The following is a 19,628-nucleotide window of genomic DNA, read 5'->3' as shown; positions in this document are numbered from 1 at the left end:
CCCCTGAGGAAAAATTGCAATCAATTTGATGATCCCTTCACTTTTCATCTACACCACTATCAAATACTTCAATTTGACTAAATGCTTGCAAAACAAAATTCCCTCAATCTCAGCTAAGATGTTGAACATGCTAAACATTGTACCTTCTTAATAGCAGCGTGTTAGCATTAGGACTGAATTGACTAGTCCATTAGTCCATCGGCAAGGGAAATGACAAGCAGCAAAGATCCCCAGCAGGATCTGAACCAAGGACTACGTAACCATGTGGGATCCCTGGGTCCTTTTTTAAGCAGAAAAGGACAAAAAACATTCACTGGTTTAAACACAATTCACACGTCACAATTATAACTCTTTTCTGGTATTGCTGGGCTTTTATGATAGTGAACTGAATATGTTTGGGTTCTGGACATCACGTTGGGCTGTGGGAATTCGCAATGGGCCTTGTTTTCACTATTTGCTGAAACTTTATGGACCAAACGATTTAAATGAATTTGATTAATTGATAACGACAATACTCCTTAGTTGCAGCACTAGTGAGCATGTTACCATGCTGACATTAGCATTTAGCTAAGCACTACTGTACCCAAGTACAATCTTACAAAGGCAAACCTAAACCGATGAGCTTCTTGAGGGCCTACATTGGATCCCGGACAGAAAACGACATAATTAATATATTAGGAAATATTTAAAGGTGCTATATGTTAAGTTGTCTGTGACGACAAATGTGTTTTCTTGGCAGGAGCGCGTGGTGGTGATAATGGTCGTCGACCGAGAGCTTCAGCCATCGTTGAAAGACAAGGTAAGAACACACCCTCCCATCAGCACTACGTCTTCATGCTCTCATGCTGAACCGAGGGCAGACTGGACACTACAGTGACTCACTATCGCAAAGCAGTATCATGAGCCGTGGTGATCCAGGGCTCGCTGGTTAACATGCAAACTTCACATGAGGCTGGAGACTTTGAAGCTTGGCCTAGAACTTGCATTAACAGTTTAAGTTCACACTTTGGCCACAGAGGAACAGCATGTGTCTGCATAACCGCCACACTGTCTCCAACACACTGCACACCCTGATAGGGAGCAGAGCTTCAACTGTCATATGCATAAAGGGAAAGTTTAACACCCGAGAGACCCAGTTATTGCACAACAAAGTTGCTTAATAATCACAGAGTGGCAATCATCCAATAACTAATAATTACCTTTTTTATGTAAAGACACACATTGTATTGGCGCTCAGTCAATCTGAAAGACCCAAACACAAATCACATGTGAATTCAGGGCACGCACACACACACACACACACACACACACACACACACACACACACACACACACACACACACACACACACACACACACACACACACACACACACACACACACACGGATGCACGCGCAGCAACACACAACTACATAACTCCCACGCAGCAGCTTTGTGTTGAAGAGCATGAACAGACTAGTGTTATCCAAAATAACAGACTGAACAGATTGCAGTATGTCCCACATCTAAAACCCAGCTGATTTACCAGACACTAATGCGTAAAGTCATTAGATAATAAACTGTGATATCAAAGCACAAAAAGTCAGGTAAACGCACTTGTCCTTGTCAACTTTCATTCTTCTATCAGATAGAATACTCACTATGCAGACAGCCAGAAACTACATCCTTTTCAATGAATGGCTGTATACGCTTTGTCTCCATATCACCCATCGTCTGTCATGTAATCATGTCTCAGAACAACATCAATTTTCTGACACAGAAAATATCACTCTAGATGGACAAACAGGTGCCTCTCCTGCATGTTTATCTACAGTATGTGGATATAAAATACCAACCAACACCAACATACCAGCTCTTCTTTTCACAGCAAGAATTCATCAGTCAATAAGAAATGTTCAACTCTTTAAAAACCTGTTTATTACACACATTTCTTTTGAATGTCATTTATTTAATGACATTCTACAGCAAATGTCTTTGAATAAATAAAGAAAAACGAAGACGCTCGAGACAAGATACAGAATCTCACAAGCAATGTCATTTAAAACTGTTGGAAACTGTATTGCAGTTGTTGTCAAACTGTTAAACATGGGGCAGTTGTTGAGTGTTTGACCACATATTGTATCCAGGCTGCAGACAGAGCCCAGAGAGGCTGGAAACAAACATGTAGAAGAAATTTATGTGTGTGACTCATGTATATCTGAAGTGTAATCTAGTATGTGTTTACTGAGCTGTGTGAGAAATGGTGGTCTGGAAGGCGAATGTGATGTGGTTTCGTGCGTGATCAAGGTAAGGGTCTGAGAAGGTGTGTGTGTCACCAGAGAAATGTCTCCACTGCATCAACTCGGACATGCTGAGATGCTTCTGCGCCGTACCCCCTCTACGGTCACCCTGGCGACCGAGCTGGCATGACCTATCAGAGACTTGGTCCTCCTCCTCTGTGACAGCTGAGAATGAGGACAAAAGTGAGTTAATGAGTCTCAGTGAAGTCAAATAATGGTGTGAAATGGCATGTTTATGAGCCTACCCTGGACTGAGCCGTCCATGCTGCAGCTGCAGTTCAGCAGGTCGTGAGTTAGAGACGGAGTGTCCGTCAGGCTGAAAAGATCCCGCAGTTCATTGGTGGAGAAGCTTGTGTGCTCCGCCCCTTTGCCCAGGTCAACCACAGTCCCAGAAAGCCCCTGTTTGGACACCTGTCTCTGGAATATACGCTCCTCAATGGTACCTATGAGGAAGTGACACACCCAGGACATAAAACTGCAAATCAGTCTGATTTATATTATGCTGAATTTTCTGGCTCATTGTGTATGTTGGTGTATTCTGACCTGCAGTGAGGAGACGGTAGATGTGCACAGTCTTCTTCTGTCCATCTCTCCATACTCGCGCCATGGCCTAGACACAGTACAGAAGGTAAAGTTGCATTAGAGAATGACACACATGTACACAGTGCCACCTGGTGGATAGAGATATATATCAGCGTGTTACTGTATAGTCTGACGGCGCTTTCACACCTTTAGTTTGGCTCATTTGGTCTGGACCAGGGAAAAAGACCTACTGTTGTTCATATTCACATTGACTTTGAACATTGACATTGAAGACATCAAGAGCTCTGAGCATAAAGTCGAGTGGACTCACAGGTAACTCATTAACTGGACAGTTTTGGTGATGTCATTGTCAGGACACACCTAGGGAAATCAAACTGTCGTAATTAAGAGCTAGTTATTCTGCATTTTACTGCCTTTTATGTTTGTCTGTTTTCCGGTGTCACAAAAGTTTATTAGTTTAGATTGCAAGTGGACCTTTTTTTAATTAACAATAACTAGTAGGTGAGATCAAAAAAGGACAAACAAAGTTGGTTTTCATCATAATAATACCTGGGTGGGGTGTGCGGTCACGATCTTTCACTCAATTTTTAATGAGAAACTTCCAAAATACATCGATTAGAACAACACGCCTCTGTTGGAACTCATTTCTATTTTCCAACTGGTCGGGTAAAATCCCCATACTCGCCAGGCGATGCACATACAGTACTTGTTACTATGGTTACCAAATTATTTGTATGCATAGAACTCATGCTAAAATCACATCTCAATCTAAAATCATAAAATCCTGTGATTGATTTGCTTTCATACTGCTTTGAAGTGGACCTTTACAGGCGGCTTCAGTTTGATTGTTTCGAATAACAGCTATCACAACAGCCCAACAAACCCCACTAAACAGACAAACACACCAGAGTGACAGAGAGACAGATTGGTGTAAAAGCATAATCAATATTTGTGTGTAGGAAAGACAGAGCAGCTAGGTCAAAGAAAACAGTGTTACAGACTTTGAACTTTGTTGGCATGACCCTGTGCTCATGTGTGCGTGTTACCTGAATGTCATTGGCAGGGTTCCAGTCAATATCATACAGCACCAGGTGGGACGCGCCGATCAGATTAAGCCCCACCCCTCCTGCTTTAGAGCTCAGCAGAAACACAAAGTTCTGAGAATAGGGGCTGTTAAAACTATCAACCAGCCGTTGTCTCTGGCTGGTGGGTGTTTGTCCATCTAGTCGGCAGAAGGTGTAGCCCATGTGCACACATAAGTCCTGGAGCAAGTCAAGTGTCTGAGTGTAGTTAGACACCACGACCACCCTGCAGGAGCAGAGATACACTGTCAAATCTGCAGATGTACAGTATATACATACAAAACTACACTCTACACTCATGTAAATACAAATCTGTCCCACACACACACACACACACACCTGTCTGAAGGGCTGAGCTGTTTGATGGCAGTCAACATGTCTGACAGAACCAGCAGTTTTCCAGAATCAGCGGTGCTGAATCCTCCTGAAGAGTAGGATTCTGGGAAGAGATCAACCAGACCGTCGTACAATGAGCTCTCCATTGATCCGTGGTCTGTTCTCTCCTGAAAACAGGACATCAGAGTACTCACAGTTAGGACGGGGATTCGGCCAAATCTCCAGGCACACACACAAATGTAATTATTACCTTTACCACAGAATGTATTGCCCACAATGATACTCAGAGTTTAATAAATAACTACAACATAAGTCAAACGACTACGATCATTATGTTGTGAGACTACTGACACTCCCGTTCTGACTAATAAAAAACATGTAACCTTGACAGTAGAGTGGAGCAGACCAGGGTGGTTACAGAGCTTCTTCAGTGCAGTGATGCAGGCAAGGTGTGTGTGAGTTTGCGTGGAGCTCTGAAGGCAGGCTCTGAAGACTCGATGGCATAGGAGATGCCTGTAAAGCTCTAGCTGCAGAGGGGACGGGTCACAAAACAACGTCCAGTCCAGACGAGGAGGCAGGTAGCGGTTGATGATCTCCTGTGTCCGCCTCAGGATGAACATGCCAGTCAGACGTGAGAGCTCAGCTGCGCGCTCTTCTCCCAAAATCCTCTCCTCCTATTGGCAAAGAAAGATATGAGATATCTCTATACAAGGGATGCAGATTCACAGAAAAGAGACAGAGGGAGCATTACCTCTCTGCAGGACGGTTGTCTGGAACGTAGAATTGGCTCCTCATACACTTTCCTATAAGCAGTTGATGACCCGAGAATCCCTGGGTTAACAAAATCTATAATAGCATAGAACTCCTGCAGGTCGTTCTGTACTGGGGTGCCTTCAAAACACAAACACAATTTGTTAGAAAACCTTTACAAGAAGTCCTCCCATCTCTTTCAGTCACAGCGTGTGTGTACCTGTAAGTATGACCCTGCGATTACAGCTGAGGCTACTGAGAGCAGAGGACGTTTTGATGCTGCTGTTCTTTAATCTGTGACCCTCATCACAAATTACAAGACCAAACTCCACTTTTTGTACCTGGAAACACAAGAAAAATCAAATATAAAAAAAAGTCTCAACTGGTGCATTTGAAACGAGCTTGAAAGCGGGACTTGAGGTGAACATACCTGCTCCAGGCAGCGCAGCAGCATCTCATAGCTGATCACTAGAACGCTGTGCAGAGGAGATAACACAAACTGCTCTATCCTGTGGTCCTATACATCAACCAAGAAGGGATATTAATTATTTAATGCATGCTAGATTAAGGTAAATGCTTGATTCTGACACATTTATAAAAAGGTATTAGGTTTCTCCAGTAAATCAATTAAACCAAGAAAAATCTGACCAGTGGATTATTACATAAAACAAAACTGTAAATGGAAGAAAAAGTTAATAATTGGAAGAAGCTCTTAAATGTAAAGCATAATTAGCTTACTTGTAATGAAAAGTGCTATATAAATAAAACTTTGGAACTTCTGATCTACTAGAAAATTTTCTGCTCACTTTGCTATCTTGCTACATCTTCATGTAAATCCAAAAAATAGGACCCCCCCCCTCCCTCACCTGATCCACAGTGAAAACGCAGATCCTCTCACGGCCCAGCCACTTGTTAAATTCTGCACCCCAGTTCTGAACTAGGCTGCCAGGTGTAACCACAAGGATACGCTTAGCAACTGGTCTCCCACCGTACGGCCCCTGCTTAAGCATGGTCCAGGACAGTGCCACGCTCTGCAGGGTCTTCCCCAGACCCATCTCATCAGCCAGGATAGCACCGTAGCGACCCACAGCCCTGAAGCACATACACCAAACAGATCAACACAATCCATTAGGAATGCTGATAATGGCCTGTGTTTACTCTTCCAGCTGTCAGGCTAAAACTGATTCATTTAGATGTTTCTTTAAACAAGCATTTGATAATACATGTTACAGGAACAGCTCCTTCACCTCATGCCCATGACACACTCATAGAGGAAGAGCAGGCCATCTCTCTGGTGGGGTCTCAGGTGAGTGGTCAGGTATGGGTCAACCACAACATCAACTACAGGAAGCCCAGACTTGTTATTAGACCACTGGTGGTTGGGGGATGGACGAGGCATCACCAGTGCACCTGAGGATGTGCAGTATATACACAATATTTCTAAATTAAAAGTTTTCTATCACAGCAAAATTTGACAAAAAGCTTAATGTGATGACACATATTTGCAAGGCAAATGATATTAAGACCCTTTCAGAATATGCATCTATGCAAAACCACAGATGGGAGTTTGTGCATCCAGAATAATTAATTCATCCAGAATAACATCTTTTTCAAGTTTCTGATTTAGACTACATACCCGGTGCAAGGGGGTCATGGCGAGGTCTAGAGGTTTGTTCCTCCTCTGGTTTGGTTCCTGGATGCTCTGCTCTTCCTACCTGGGTTGGGGGGCAGAACGGTTTGGATGCAAAACAACGAGGAGGGGGTGGAGCTGACTTTATGTGTGGCTCCTCTTTCTCTATTTGGACCTCTTGGAAACAACGTCCCCTGGCAAAGTCCTCAGCAGAAATGATGCCCATCACCTCAACCTCCTTCCCACCGATCATCAGGGTCTGTCCCTCGGAGAGAGAGGCCAACTCTGACACCTTATAGCCACTACCTGCACACAAACATGCATAAACATCCCCACTGAATTGACTGTGTATATTGGGAGAAATGACCTACTACTGCTCTTCTCAGCAATTATATCGCTCTAAATGAGGGTTAAACTAAATGCCTGACTGATTATTTTTCATATCCACAAGTCTTGTTAGAGCAGTCATAGAAACAGATAGCCATGGAGAAAATATTCATAGCAACATAGAACAGTCATGTGTATTGTCACTGTTAGTCTCAGTGGTGTTATAGGTTCAGTAAACAAGCAGAGCATCTCCTCAAGAATGACAACAGCACAAATGAACAATGAATCTGATTAAGCTGTAAATTAGAACATACAACAAAACAAATAATGTTGTAAATAGTACAACACAGTAAAACACAGTTAGTTCCTTAGAACAACTGGATTATAAAAAATGTGATTGGTTGGCTACATCACTACATTACATACTATTGTGGTTTGGTTAGTAAAATCCAAAACCACAATAGGATGTAGTGCACAATATTTACTGTCAGCCATTTATCAAGATCAAGTGAGTGTCAAAATTCTGAGTGTGAAATGTATGTACTATACTGTATAGTATTAGTGTCCTCTCACAATGGAACAAAAAAGTTTTATTTACACAACTTAATTGCTACTACTGTACCACAACTTCTGGCATTAAGATTTGCTCAAATGCTGCAGGCAACATGAAGCAGCAGCTATAATGCTTTTTCAATAATCACACAAAATTTGACACACTGACTGAACAAACAAAAAAGGTCTCACCTTTTCCGATGTCCTTCCCCTCCATGTCTTTAAGTGTGGCTGTGCGCCCTCTTGTCACCAGGACAGCATCACCCTCCCAGCGCTTGTGTTTCTTCTTACTGGCCTTACACCACATCACGCTGAGGTAACGTGCTCCATCCTGAAGGCAGGCAGAGTCTGAGCCTGCAGCTCCATTAACACAGGCTGAGCGTGCAGGAGGCTGCGGGGTTTGAGGAGACTTGGGAGTCAACTGAGGAGAACCATTCACTCCTGCAGCACAAAGACAGTGAAAAAAAAACATCAGAATGAACTTAGACACAAGTCACAGAAGCCATCAGCAGAGGTCACTGTTGCACTGAGTCTACACTTCACACTAGACCTTCAACCAGGATGACAGTCCCCCTTCACATTCAAACACCTGGAGCCACGAGTGCTTGGCTCAGAATGAAAAACAACAACATTTGACCGAGGAAGTTGTAGCAACATGCAACAGTGCAAATGTACGTTTATTTGGTTACCATGTAATCCTTTGCTACTAACATCTGTAACAATTATTAAAAATAAGACAAAAGACAGAACAGCTGATATCAGGGATGTCTGACATGTAATAAACACAACAACAGTAGAATACTGACCTTACATCTTTTTAATAGCAAACATATGGACAAACTGTAAAAGAAACTGACAACACTTATATACCAACATTACAATAGAATCAATGTTGTAATTACATACTTTAAATAACAGTAACATCACAAAACCAAAACCACATCTCCCTTCTTTTGTTCACCCAACTGTCCAATTCAGTAACCAAAAACAATTTCTGACTGACCTTGATGCACTGAATTTGTCGTTATTAGCATAATACATTAAGGCCTTTGAAAGTTTAACTTGTGCTCAAATCCTGGTACGTCTGAAAATTTCTCAATTGATCTGGAGTTTTCTTTTTTCTTAACTCACAAAATTAAAATGCCTACATTTTTTAAGTCTTATTTCTACAGACACCAGAATAGGTGGTGATTTTCAACAGGGCACTAAGCAATCTCCTTGATATGATATGGTGCATACAGATGGGAGAAAAAGCACCAGCAGGGTACAAGTCAGTCACTACTACATATATTCCCTTCCAAAAGCTGGACTTTAACATTTATTTTACCTGTTTTGGCCCGTCACAGTGTCAGTAATGTGAGCATTTACACATTTTGTCATCTCTGCTGTCAATAAGTGCAGGAATGATGATGAATATCTAACCCTGATGAGCAACATGATGACTGATGGCAACAGAAGACAGCCCTGTCCTTCAATATTAAAACAGGCGATCAGTGTCTGTACGAGGCACTATGTTTCCAAAAGAAATTCAAGCTCTGAAACAGCTCTCAAACACAAAACTAATGAGAGTGATTGCTGCTCAGATTCTCTCTCTTTCCAACACTGGCAACAAATGTGTGTGTTCATGCTTGTTATAGAGGAATTGGCAGTCCGTGTCTCAGTCGCGCAGCCCTTAGTTTCTCCACTTTGATCTTGGCTCTCAGAAGTTCTTCCTCCAGTTCCTGCTTCCTCTTCAGCCCCTCCCTTTTCTCCTCCAGGTACAAGGCAACCTTTCTGTGATTGGCTAACACCAACTCGTGCTCCTCTTTGGCCAGGTGCAAAGGGCGAAACCTGTCGGGCTCGTGGTGAGGGTAGATGTCATTGGGGTAGAGGTCGTGGCGTAAGGGCAGCGGCGAGGTGGAGAGTGGGAGGTTAACAGAGGAAGGGGTGGGAGACAGGGATGCTTCGTAATCGTGGATGCTGCCCAAGTCCTGCTCCCCCTCCTGCTCCTGGCCTCCATCCAGCCCTGGCCCTGTGTGCGTGGAGAGGATGGGTAGATCTGGCGGTGGTTTTACATCCTCTTCAGGGTCCAGCTGGACCACCTCATGGGGGATACTTGGGACAGCTGCTGAGTAATCCTGGAGTCCAGCCAGAGAAGAGCTGCTGCCAGGATGTTCAATTGGAGAGTTGTGCTTGCTGTATATTAATCTACAAATGGAAAGAAGGGTAAAAATAAGTGAAACTACAGTACTTAAACTACATTTACTGAGTGTCTACATCTGTTGGTGTTAATGCACACTCAATAAATCAATCATAGGATTAATTTATTAATCAGAGTGGACGCATATATTACTAATTTTTTTTGGGCTGCTCGTAACAGTGGGTAAGCAAGTTCAAAACATAATTTAAGGTTCTAACATGTGATAAGTATTTGTCTCAAAACAGCACAACAAAAAATACTAATTGACAGATTAATCAATACCAAGTGCTGAGTATTTTCTGTGTGAATGTACACTAACCAAAGCACAAACTACTAACCAGCTACCAGTAAGTGACGGCAGGACATGCTGTATTTTCCCGTTCAGCCTGACGATGTACAGAGTGTGTGTATAGTGAGTGGGCTTGGGGAGGGTGAGTTCAGCCCCTCCCCTCCCTCATCCTCTAACAGTTGAATCAGTGTCATGACTACAAACTGTGTGGAGCTAAGGATGGATGTCTGCATTCACTAAAGTCTCGCCTGACTGTTGTGTTATCCTATAGGTTCTTTATTAAAAATGTGCTCCTGTGTTCGTAGGCATATATCACATTGTACCTGCGCAGTGCCTGGTCCTTTTCGTGGATGGGCACATGGTGAAACAGGTGAGGGATCATCTCCATAATTCTCCTGGTTGGCTCGGAGATGCTCGCTCTATACTCTGGCTGGGCGTGTCTCCGCTGCATCACTTCCTGCTTGGCTGACTCCTTCAGTCTCTTGTAGAGAGTCCTGAGGCCCTGAGCGGTGCGATGGGGTCTGTCCCCTCCCAAGGCGTTGTACTGCTCAGCCACAGTGTCCCAGCACTTGTTCTTGTCCACGATGACTGCATGCTTGTTGGTGTGCTCCTCCAGGATGCGGATGTGAGGACGGACCAGCTTCAACAGGTCGAGCTTCTCAGAGAGGGTGAAGTTGGAGGAGCGAGCTTTACCCACCATACTGGACAGAAACACAGAGCTGGACGCCATCTTATAGCATAGCGGACTCACACAGACCAAGTCAGGCCTATGGTTGTCACCCCTCGGTAACCACACTCGGTACTGTGGCTCTCCACTCTTCCCACCTGTCTTTTCTTGTCCCTGCTGCTGGCTTCTCTTGGTCCACGGTGATAAAGCTACCACTGGTCTAACTCCCATGCATGTCTCATTTGGCTTCTCTTCTTCTTCTCTAAATCAAGAGTAAGCTATGTCTAACATGTGCATGGATTCATACACTACTTCTGGCTTCCCTCTCAGCTACGTTGCAAAACAAAAACAGGCTGTGCAGCACACAATAAGAATCAGGCTTAACTAGGCCAGCCTCGTTTAGGCCCCCGCCTACCGCGGAGGGCTTTGGATGAATTCCTCCCAGCTTAGGCTGACGTAGCTAAGCCGCTTAAGCCCAGCCCGACCTACTTACAGCTCGGTCTCTGTAAACCCCAAACCAAGCACAGCACAGAGCAGAGCACGGCCACACTGCCTCTACATTATAAGGCAAGGATGGCAGCTGCGGCTCTGTGTCCTGCACAAATGGGGGAAACAGTCTTCTGACAGCGTGTGACAGGTTATTGGAGGTCAGGAGTATATTTTCCTAAAGTGAGTGAGGTTTTGAAATAGCGCTGGCTTAACTAACTGAGTGGGGGAGGGGTTTGTGAGCGCGCGGCGCTGCGCATGCCCGTCAAAACAGTCTGGTGGATGGTTACAATACGTCGCAACTCGGAATTACAAATACCGATTGATATTATCACAGCACGTGTTCAGGGCGCGTGTGGAAACCGTGCCGAGCCACACGCAAAGTGTGTGAGCTGAGTGTTTTCAGGGTGGAAAACAGAGGCACTAGTTGCTCTTGCAGACGAAGGGAGCGGTGGCTCACTGATCCCGAGCACAGTCCTAATCTGCCCGGCGCTGCCGCCGCACTACCCCGCTAATTTGCATAATGCTGGACCTGCTGTCACTCAACCTCAGACCGCTTGGTTTAACATCTATATTCAGTGTGTGTGTGTGTGTGTGTATGTGTGTATGTGTGTGTGTGTGTGTGTGTGTGTGTGTGTGTGTGTGTGTGTGTGTGTGTGTGTTTTATTATTAGCCACAGAGACGGGACAGTCAAGCAATGAGAAATGAGAGAGCGCTGTCACTCCGGTTCACTCCTCTCAGTAACACACCGTTATTTGTGTAAAAAAAGAAAATGGTGACAAACGAGGGAAATGAGGGACATTTAACTGGAGCACACGGGGCTTAAAATACAGTTCATTACCGTGCATTCAGATCAACTCAAAGCAACATCGACGCTATGTTGTTGTGACCATGTAGTTAATGTTTAATAGAAGAATCTGTCTGTGTGAGGATAAAAACGAAGTGGTCAGATCTTGGCTGTGGCTATGTATTTAAAACTGTCAGGGTTTGAGCACATGTAGGCTATTTATAAAGCTACTTTCTAATTTCTCTGATTCTGTAACGGTGTTTCTCTACAATGTATGCAGTGATTTGCATCAAATAGTTTACAGCTGAAATATGAATTTAGTAAAGAAATAAAACGCAACAGAGCAAACACATATTATATACGTCATGTCAATGATTATGATGACATTCCCTCCATTTACACAGCACAAGGTGGAAGACACTTATGTAGGTAAACATCATGGAGTAGTGATACAGTGTCAATTAGAGCATTAATTATCGTATTATATTGTATATTTGGGTTTTTCTTGAGCAATGTACATGTACACTCAGTGTAAATAACCTAAAATAAAGACAATGGGTAATAAATCAGGCATAAGTCAACTGAGAAACATTAGTAACTAAATTACCCACATCTAATTGGAAATGAACTAGTTCCTGGGTGCTCTAAATAAGCACTTGTAGCAGTAAACACACTATATATTCATCTTACAGTTGATGCTTGCATTGTTTTTTAAACACACAGGCTTGGATGATATTTAGCCCCCCCTCCATTAAACTGATTGCAAATTACATTTCTTGTTAAGGTCTCAGAGCTGGCGATTTAATATTTTCTTGAATATAAATGTCTTTAGTGAACACTTGAAGACACTCAGCAGCTATCATGGGAGGGAAATGATAACTTGTGACAGAGAATATACACATTTGTTGAGAAATTAAAAGAACTAAACGTATATTTACAATGTCAGTACACGTGAGATCAGTCACAACTTTTTCCAGTTATGATGTTTTCCAGCTTCTGCATGACATTTTGAGTGTTAATATGGTATCAATATGAGTTGTGAATATGCATTCCCCCAACTCTCACAAACGGTACTTCATACAACCATGTGATATCAGTATTACTGTAACAGGCACCTGAAGTTCCCGCAAATACAAATTTGAAAAGTGATTATCATGCCAGTTATTTTGTTACATACACAACTTTCATTTCCTTTGCATTGCTATTTGCCTGAAGAAGACTTGTGTTGGGACAAAATGCCACTCAATGAAACATAAAGGAGTTTTAGGTTGCAGGTGCCTTTCTATTTTCTCAGATATTTTTTGTATCCTGCACACACCAACTTCGCCTCAACTTGTTGGTGCATTACAATCTGCAAATAGCTAATGTTGCACACAGCAGGTATTGTTTCAGCCATAAATCATTGCGTCTTACCTGCTGGTCTGTTGTCTTCTGCGTAGTCTCTGGTGCCAGCGTCAGAATATTCTGTCTCCTCCTCATTTTCCTTACTTTCTGTTGCACTGAGAATACGAGCCAGAGCCCTGGACAAGGCCGGAGCAGCCTGTCCAGCTTTCAGCTGGACATCACAGCCCGTCTTACTCTGAGCAGGTGCTGCTAGACTTCTCTGAACCTACATGACAAGAGGAGAAAAAAAAAAAATTTATAATTGGAGGGAATTTGAAACGACACTGGATGATGTATGAAGATGATGGGAATCAAATGAATACTGAAAGATCGGATTGCAGGTAAAACGTTGTGAATAATTTACCTTTTCCAGAGCATTGACTAATCCAGGTTTCGGGGTCAGGGGCTTGGACTCAGCCACGTGAGATGAAGTAGACGCTCCAGGAGGCACAAATCGAGGCTTTTTCACTGCATTTCCAAGGAGCTGGCTGGGAGCTGCTGAGCGCCTCATTCTTATAATGGTATCCCACAATAATCTGTCTCCTAAAGAAAGAAAGCAATGACTATCAACACAATAATTAATTGTAGCAGCTAATTAGATCATAACAAACCCATTATCATATCTGCTAACTCAGTAGTCCAGGAACATCCAAGTATTTTTTAAGAGGCTCTGACAAAATGAGAAAGAACATCGTTTTCCGTTTACTAATCAGTACAGTGAGCTGTGTATAAGGTAGACTAGTAGATCTCTTTATTGTTCACACCCATCTAAGTCGGTGTTTCCTCTGTAATAATTCGATATTAATAACCTTTGTCCACAACAGAGATAAGGTTTAGTGGTGTATACATTTTTAACTAGCTTAGACACAGGAGAATCAAGATACATCCTAATATTTAGAGTTAATGTGCGGTATTATTTCACGAAAAACTAATTGATTACAACTTCGACACAGGCTCGATCTCTTTAACAACTTATCACACACATATACCAAACGCTGTTTTTGTTGCATCTTCAAAAATACAACTCATATATACATTTCTCTCCTATTTCGTGTCACTGTATAGACACCACTTATCTTATTTAGCATTTAACATTTTATTAACACATACAGTATATGACAGTATTTATTTTTTTTTTAAAAAGTAAAAAAGTAAAACCTATTTATAGTGACAACATTCTATAAAAGTATAAAAGAGAAATATGTCTCAAAATCTGTACTATGTGAACCGTGAAGTCAACCACGGATTTTTTTTGGAGATAAAACTAATGCGACCCATTCAATCTTAATTTTCTCATAGAGCGATTCTAAACAAAGGCTTTGTACCCTTTCAACATGTCTCAACAATCTTTAACATGGAAAAAAAACAGCCGGCGACCGCAGGTTAACAACAATATCTCATCAACCTCTGTAGCGACATTAACCTGTTACATCGCTTTGGCAGGTTAGCAAGCGAGCTAACTCGCTAGCAACAAACACTCGCTGACACTGTTGACACGGTCTAAACTCGGCTGTAATATCATGTTAGATAACGTGTGACAACGTGTCATACATACCCAGGCGAACTAAAAGTTTGATGAAGACATTTAAGGTCACAAATTCTCACTTAATTCCAACTAAACTCATCTTACTTTTTCTTTCCTAGCACTCGACTCTGTTCCGTTTCTCCCGCTGAATGGTTTGAAGAACCTGATTGGTTGCGCCCCCGTCAAGGGGCGTGGTCAACGAGAGTGGGATGTGTTTGATATCTAATGTCACCAGAGTTTACGCGCTGACATCCTCATTGGATTTTCAGCAACCCGCCGATCCCTGAATTGTAAATCGAGCGCACCTAGCATGTTCCAGTCAACTGACCTCACTTCATCCCTTCAGCACCAACGTACACAGAGGAAATGATTAGGAAATGTAAATACGATGAGTTTGTTGTGAATTTGAGGGGATCTTTAGTTATTTCGGCTTCGAATATGATTATAGTTCCGCACTGTTCCTTGCAAAATTGTTGTTAAGGAGACACTAATGATGTTTAGTTGAATTAATCATATTAAACAGTTTTACAGTCTTTTGTTGTTGGAAAAGTAACTAAATACATTAATTTATACTTATGTACAATTCTGAGGTACAGGGGCTTCTCTTGAGTATTTTGATTTAATGCTTTATTGCCTACTTCAATTTCACTAGAGTTCAGAGTGGAATAGTGTGCATCAAGAGCATAAAAACATAAGAAACATGGTTATTCAATGCATTTAGCTCTACAGTATTACATAAAATAGTTAAATCAGCTGCACACCAACCAGCAGTAACTTTACAGTGCTGCATCCAAATAAATAATAGTCAATAATACAAAACATACTAACATATGTTTACTTAAACATATGGTAAATACAAGATCTTTTCTTGTAATTGAATATTTTTATTTTGTAAAGGATCTGTTCTTCCATCACTGAGTCTAACCTAACGGACTATAAAGGGACTGGGATGAGACCAGGCGTTTGGGTCACCGTTTGATGTTTGTGGTCTGAGAGTATGTGCCATCTGATGTCGTGCAGTCTGTAATCCAATCAGGGAGAGAGAGAGAGTGTAATCCATGTTAATCCCACATCCAGAGAGAGGGAGAGGCAGAAAGAGAAACCTAGGATAGGGTGGGTCATTAAGAGAGACAGAAACATTTGAAGGACAGCAGTAATCTCTGAAGGCTGCACCACAACCCAGTTTTATTGGTAAGGCAGTGAGGAAAACACACTGCTGCAGAATTTGTCTGTCTTTGAGTGTGAGTGTTTCTTCTCCTGTAATTCTGTCTCTCTGATCTGATCTCATCTGACAGCTGCCCTGCCTGTGTCCTGAAACCTTGTTGTCAGGGATACCTCTCCATGGAGACACAGTCCCAAATGCAAGGGAGGGCTTTAACAGAGAGGAGACCCTCACCCTGATGGAGCAGCAAGTCAAGCGAGAGGATGAAGAGGGAAAAGCTGTAGTGGTAGAGCGTTAAGAGAGAAGGTCACCTGCGGAGGAACCAGTGGAGTGGAAATCAACAGAAGGAAAGAAGACAGAAGAGTTGGATGAAGTGAAAGTTAACTTGCCAGGTAGGGATATTATTGTCAGAGCTGATTATCAAAAAAGTAAACAAACCAATGAGCCAAAACTGTTGCGAAATTGGACTTTCTTCCCAGTGTTTGTCATGTTTTGTATAATCTATCTGTGTGGTTGTAGGATGGGCTATGATCTTGAGAGGTTTGTGGGCTATGTGAACGAGGACCTGCTGTGCTGTGTGTGTCGAGACGTGTTGGAACGCCCTCTTCAGGCTCCCTGTGAACATGCCTACTGCAGCGCATGCATCAGTAGCTGGCTGGTCCATCACCACTCCTGTCCAGAGGACAGACTGCCGCTGGATGTGGGCAGTCTCAAACCACTGTACAGGTGTGTCACCATCTCTGCAGCCGTGCGTCATTGTCTCTGGTTATGTCTTTGTTTTTCATAATTAATTCTTAAGTTTTATAGCTTTACTATTCAGTGGCATCATAAACTTGTACTGCTCATCTCTCTCTGATAGTATTACTGTCTTTGTATGTTTGATGACAGGTACATGCGTAATGACCTGAACCGTCTGCAGATCCGTTGTGTGAATGCAGGACAGGGATGTGAGGTGGTCTGCACCCTGGAGAGCTTGCACACACATGAGGATGAGTGTGAGTTTGCCTTCATATCCTGCTCCAACACAGGTATGACACCTCACACTGACTGTCATCTAATGTGTTGTTTTACTTCTTGCTTTGAGAGTAATTGTATAATCAAAAAATTATACAAAGGTAATGTGACACCTGTGTGTGGGGGAGCAACAGGTGGCTCTTTTGTCGTCATGGCTACTCCACAAACGAGTGCACCGATGGGACTCAAAGCTCCCACAGACCTCACACACAGAGTGCACTGAGGGTCGACTTCCCATCATTCTTTAATAAGCATTTTAGCAAAGTGTGTAAGTGTATTTACAGTATATACAAACATGCTATCTGGTGCTCACAAACTGTGACTGTGACCTGTCATTGGCAGGTGGAGAATACATATGTTACCACTGTGGTATGTATAGTGACAAGTGACAGAGTGTGTGCATGCAGTGTGACTTTTTTGCAGTGTTAAATACTACAGGCACTAAGAGCAACATACAGTTTTACACAAGAGTGAACCTGATATATCTGTCACTGTCTGTGATTGCTGTGATCTGTGAGACGTTTGTTACATTTGGTCAAAGATGAGGCATAAAATAATAATTATAATAATTACAATATTCTCTTTATACTGTAAATGAGTACTCTTTTTCCTATTCTTTTGCTTTGTGTACATTGTAAAATAAATCATTCTACTGTCACATGAAGAAGAAAGCAGATTTTCAGTGATTTTCCCTCGAAAGAATGACAGAATAGCCAAATATTATGTTGTTGGAAAATCTATCTTGGAAAAAATAAGTTGGACCTTTTAACCTTTTAAGGTAATCTGAGATATTTTTTGCGTCTTCATATTGGATCTGTGCATCATGTATGATCAATCTTTGCAATTTGGTCATTTTGCATGAGTCATTTCCAACACAATGAATCTGTGTGAGCTATATTTAAGTCAAGTGAAAGATCTATCTGAGTAATATTTCGGTGCTGCCATTTCCTTTTGTAAAATGTTTGGTAAGCCCACTTTTGTTTCACGTGAGGCTCATGCATCACTGCACTTCTTTCTTCCCAGGTTGTCCTGTGCAGGTAGAGAGGCGGGGTTTGGAGGCTCACCTGTCAGAATGTAACTTCCGCAGCAGGGAGTGTCCCAACGGCTGTGGCCATACACTTCTCTCCACTGATCAATCACAACATAACTGTGTAGCAGAGCTGCGCACCGAAGTGGAGATGCTCAGGTTGTGTATGTCTGTGGCGAGGAAAATGTCTTCACCCTTGTACTACAACTGAGCAGTTTGAATTAGCTTTGCAGGTCATAACTTCAGTCTCATGTGATGTTCCCGGTAGGGCCGAGATGCTGTGTAAGGTGGAGGAGGTGAGGCGAGAGATGGAGTCTCGGTTGGACTCACAGAGGAGACATATGGTGCAGAAAGAATCGCAGCTGAAGAATGAGGTGGAGGAGCTCAAGGTGATGGGTCAATTCTGCAACACCTCAGTTTTAAGATAACATTAGACAAAATACATTTATTCAAGAACAGAAGTGAAGCAAAGATTTGAGGTACATGAACATTACTGAAGCTCTTTCTCTATATTTAATGGTTAGCTAATACTGTGACACTAGAGGCTTCACACTCAAATCATGAGAACAACATTATACGAGAGTCCTATGTTAGAATACTGTCTATCATGTTGATGTACGTTGAGTTATCGTGTGTCCTCTCCACGCAGGGTCAGTTGTCCCGTGTGATGTGTGACATGCGAGCCCTGTTAGGAGCAGAGCGTCTGAGGAGACAGGAACTGGCAGAAGCAGAGCTGGAGAAGAGGGAACTGTTGGAGCTCCTCAAAGACCTGCAGCCCACCAGGAGTCAGCATCCTGTCGAACAGGCGGCAAAAGACCAGCATCAGGGAGCGCAGCAGACACCCGGGTGGGAGCTCCACACAAAACCGACAAGACACCAGCAGAGGGAGGCATCCTTACACGCCTCTAGTCTATCTCTGCATTCAGCTCAGGCTATAACTGTATCAGGTCCACCGCCATCACCGCAGCTGGGTGAGGGAGCACGCAAGGGTGGTACCCGGAGTCTGACTCTGGACTGCATCAAGAGGAAGAGCCGGGAGGTGACGGTCATCTGAGTGGACAGGACTGATGGGATTTTAGCCAGATGAGGAAAGATTAAATCTTTATTTTTTTAATGCCCGGCAATAATTTCCAACAAGGGTTTAGTCATTAAAACAACAAGTACAGTGCATGTGCAGTAAGTCATGTAGTTTCTGGTAGATTTTTTTTTTTTAATCAAATATGAGTGTGGATTTGTTAAAGTAGAAAGAAATTGATATGCTGTGGACTGAAAAAGTGAAAGTGATCAGACAATCCTTTACTTTGTAGACTCATACTCAGCTCACCCCTTATCCTTTTTGCAAACAGATCATGGTGTAATGTCCCTTGAATTTTGTATTCATCAGTTTTCAGTTAAAAACAGTTACTTAAAGTAATTTTCTTGATCTCAGGACTAAATTATTTCCGGTGTTCTCATTACTGATCTATCATGTGCAGGTGGTTTCTGTGGAGAATTTCTTTTTTTGGAGTTTCTTGGAAGGACTTGGCATTACCAAACTCTTATATTATATTTTTGAAGTCTAAGCTAATCTAAAATGTTAAAAATACAAAGCAACTCTTGGAGGACAGCT

General features: G+C 42.6%; 3 protein-coding genes across 4 annotated transcripts; 1 reads left to right on the top strand and 2 right to left on the bottom strand.

Moving 5' to 3' along the window:
* Positions 1–1,901: 1,901 nt before the first annotated feature.
* rad54b (RAD54 homolog B) lies at positions 1,902–14,990 on the bottom strand. Of its 2 annotated transcripts, none has more exons than XM_056381961.1 (16): positions 14,922–14,990; positions 13,656–13,834; positions 13,322–13,517; positions 7,693–7,941; positions 6,628–6,927; positions 6,239–6,401; positions 5,858–6,083; positions 5,422–5,508; positions 5,212–5,332; positions 4,993–5,132; positions 4,625–4,915; positions 4,245–4,408; positions 3,870–4,131; positions 2,824–2,890; positions 2,526–2,723; positions 1,902–2,445 (listed from the first exon to the last, which is right to left on the bottom strand). In XM_056381961.1, the coding sequence occupies exons 2-16, from the start codon at positions 13,800–13,802 to the stop codon at positions 2,222–2,224; spliced, it is 2,835 nt and encodes a 944-aa protein (XP_056237936.1). In that variant the 5' UTR covers positions 13,803–13,834; positions 14,922–14,990; the 3' UTR covers positions 1,902–2,221. The 2 variants fall into 2 exon arrangements, with proteins under 2 accessions (XP_056237936.1, XP_056237935.1); XM_056381960.1 differs by having other exon boundaries at positions 14,847–14,946.
* LOC130172962 (fibrinogen silencer-binding protein) lies at positions 8,171–12,237 on the bottom strand. Its single transcript, XM_056381962.1, has 2 exons — positions 10,292–12,237; positions 8,171–9,687 (listed from the first exon to the last, which is right to left on the bottom strand). The coding sequence occupies exons 1-2, from the start codon at positions 10,864–10,866 to the stop codon at positions 9,132–9,134; spliced, it is 1,131 nt and encodes a 376-aa protein (XP_056237937.1). The 5' UTR covers positions 10,867–12,237; the 3' UTR covers positions 8,171–9,131.
* A 934-nt stretch (positions 14,991–15,924) lies between the features above and the next one.
* rnf41l (ring finger protein 41, like) lies at positions 15,925–19,442 on the top strand. Its single transcript, XM_056381313.1, has 7 exons — positions 15,925–16,007; positions 16,112–16,370; positions 16,498–16,704; positions 16,867–17,006; positions 18,016–18,178; positions 18,288–18,408; positions 18,669–19,442. The coding sequence occupies exons 3-7, from the start codon at positions 16,499–16,501 to the stop codon at positions 19,071–19,073; spliced, it is 1,035 nt and encodes a 344-aa protein (XP_056237288.1). The 5' UTR covers positions 15,925–16,007; positions 16,112–16,370; position 16,498; the 3' UTR covers positions 19,074–19,442.
* The last annotated feature ends 186 nt before the right edge of the window (positions 19,443–19,628 follow it).

The sequence above is a fragment of the Seriola aureovittata genome, chromosome 7, assembly GCF_021018895.1.
Source record: "Seriola aureovittata isolate HTS-2021-v1 ecotype China chromosome 7, ASM2101889v1, whole genome shotgun sequence".
NCBI lineage: Eukaryota > Metazoa > Chordata > Actinopteri > Carangiformes > Carangidae > Seriola > Seriola aureovittata.
The sequence above is the reverse complement of the archived record's forward strand: the minus strand, read 5'-3'. Positions and strand labels throughout refer to the sequence as shown.

Excerpts from the sequence above, each read along its gene's own strand:
- LOC130172962 (XM_056381962.1), bottom strand. The coding sequence starts at position 10,866 with ATGGGAGTTAGACCAGTGGTAGCTTTATCACCGTGGACCAAGAGAAGC. Across the intron at positions 9,688-10,291 it reads AAGGACCAGGCACTGCGCAG|ATTAATATACAGCAAGCACA; the intron begins GTACAATGTGAT and ends TTCCATTTGTAG.
- rad54b (XM_056381961.1), bottom strand. The coding sequence starts at position 13,802 with ATGAGGCGCTCAGCAGCTCCCAGCCAGCTCCTTGGAAATGCAGTGAAA. Across the intron at positions 6,084-6,238 it reads GAGTGTGTCATGGGCATGAG|GGCTGTGGGTCGCTACGGTG; the intron begins GTGAAGGAGCTG and ends TATGTGCTTCAG. Across the intron at positions 5,509-5,857 it reads GCGTTTTCACTGTGGATCAG|GACCACAGGATAGAGCAGTT; the intron begins GTGAGGGAGGGG and ends GTTGATGTATAG.
- rnf41l (XM_056381313.1), top strand. The coding sequence starts at position 16,499 with ATGGGCTATGATCTTGAGAGGTTTGTGGGCTATGTGAACGAGGACCTG. Across the intron at positions 18,179-18,287 it reads ACCGAAGTGGAGATGCTCAG|GGCCGAGATGCTGTGTAAGG; the intron begins GTTGTGTATGTC and ends TGTTCCCGGTAG. Across the intron at positions 18,409-18,668 it reads ATGAGGTGGAGGAGCTCAAG|GGTCAGTTGTCCCGTGTGAT; the intron begins GTGATGGGTCAA and ends CTCTCCACGCAG.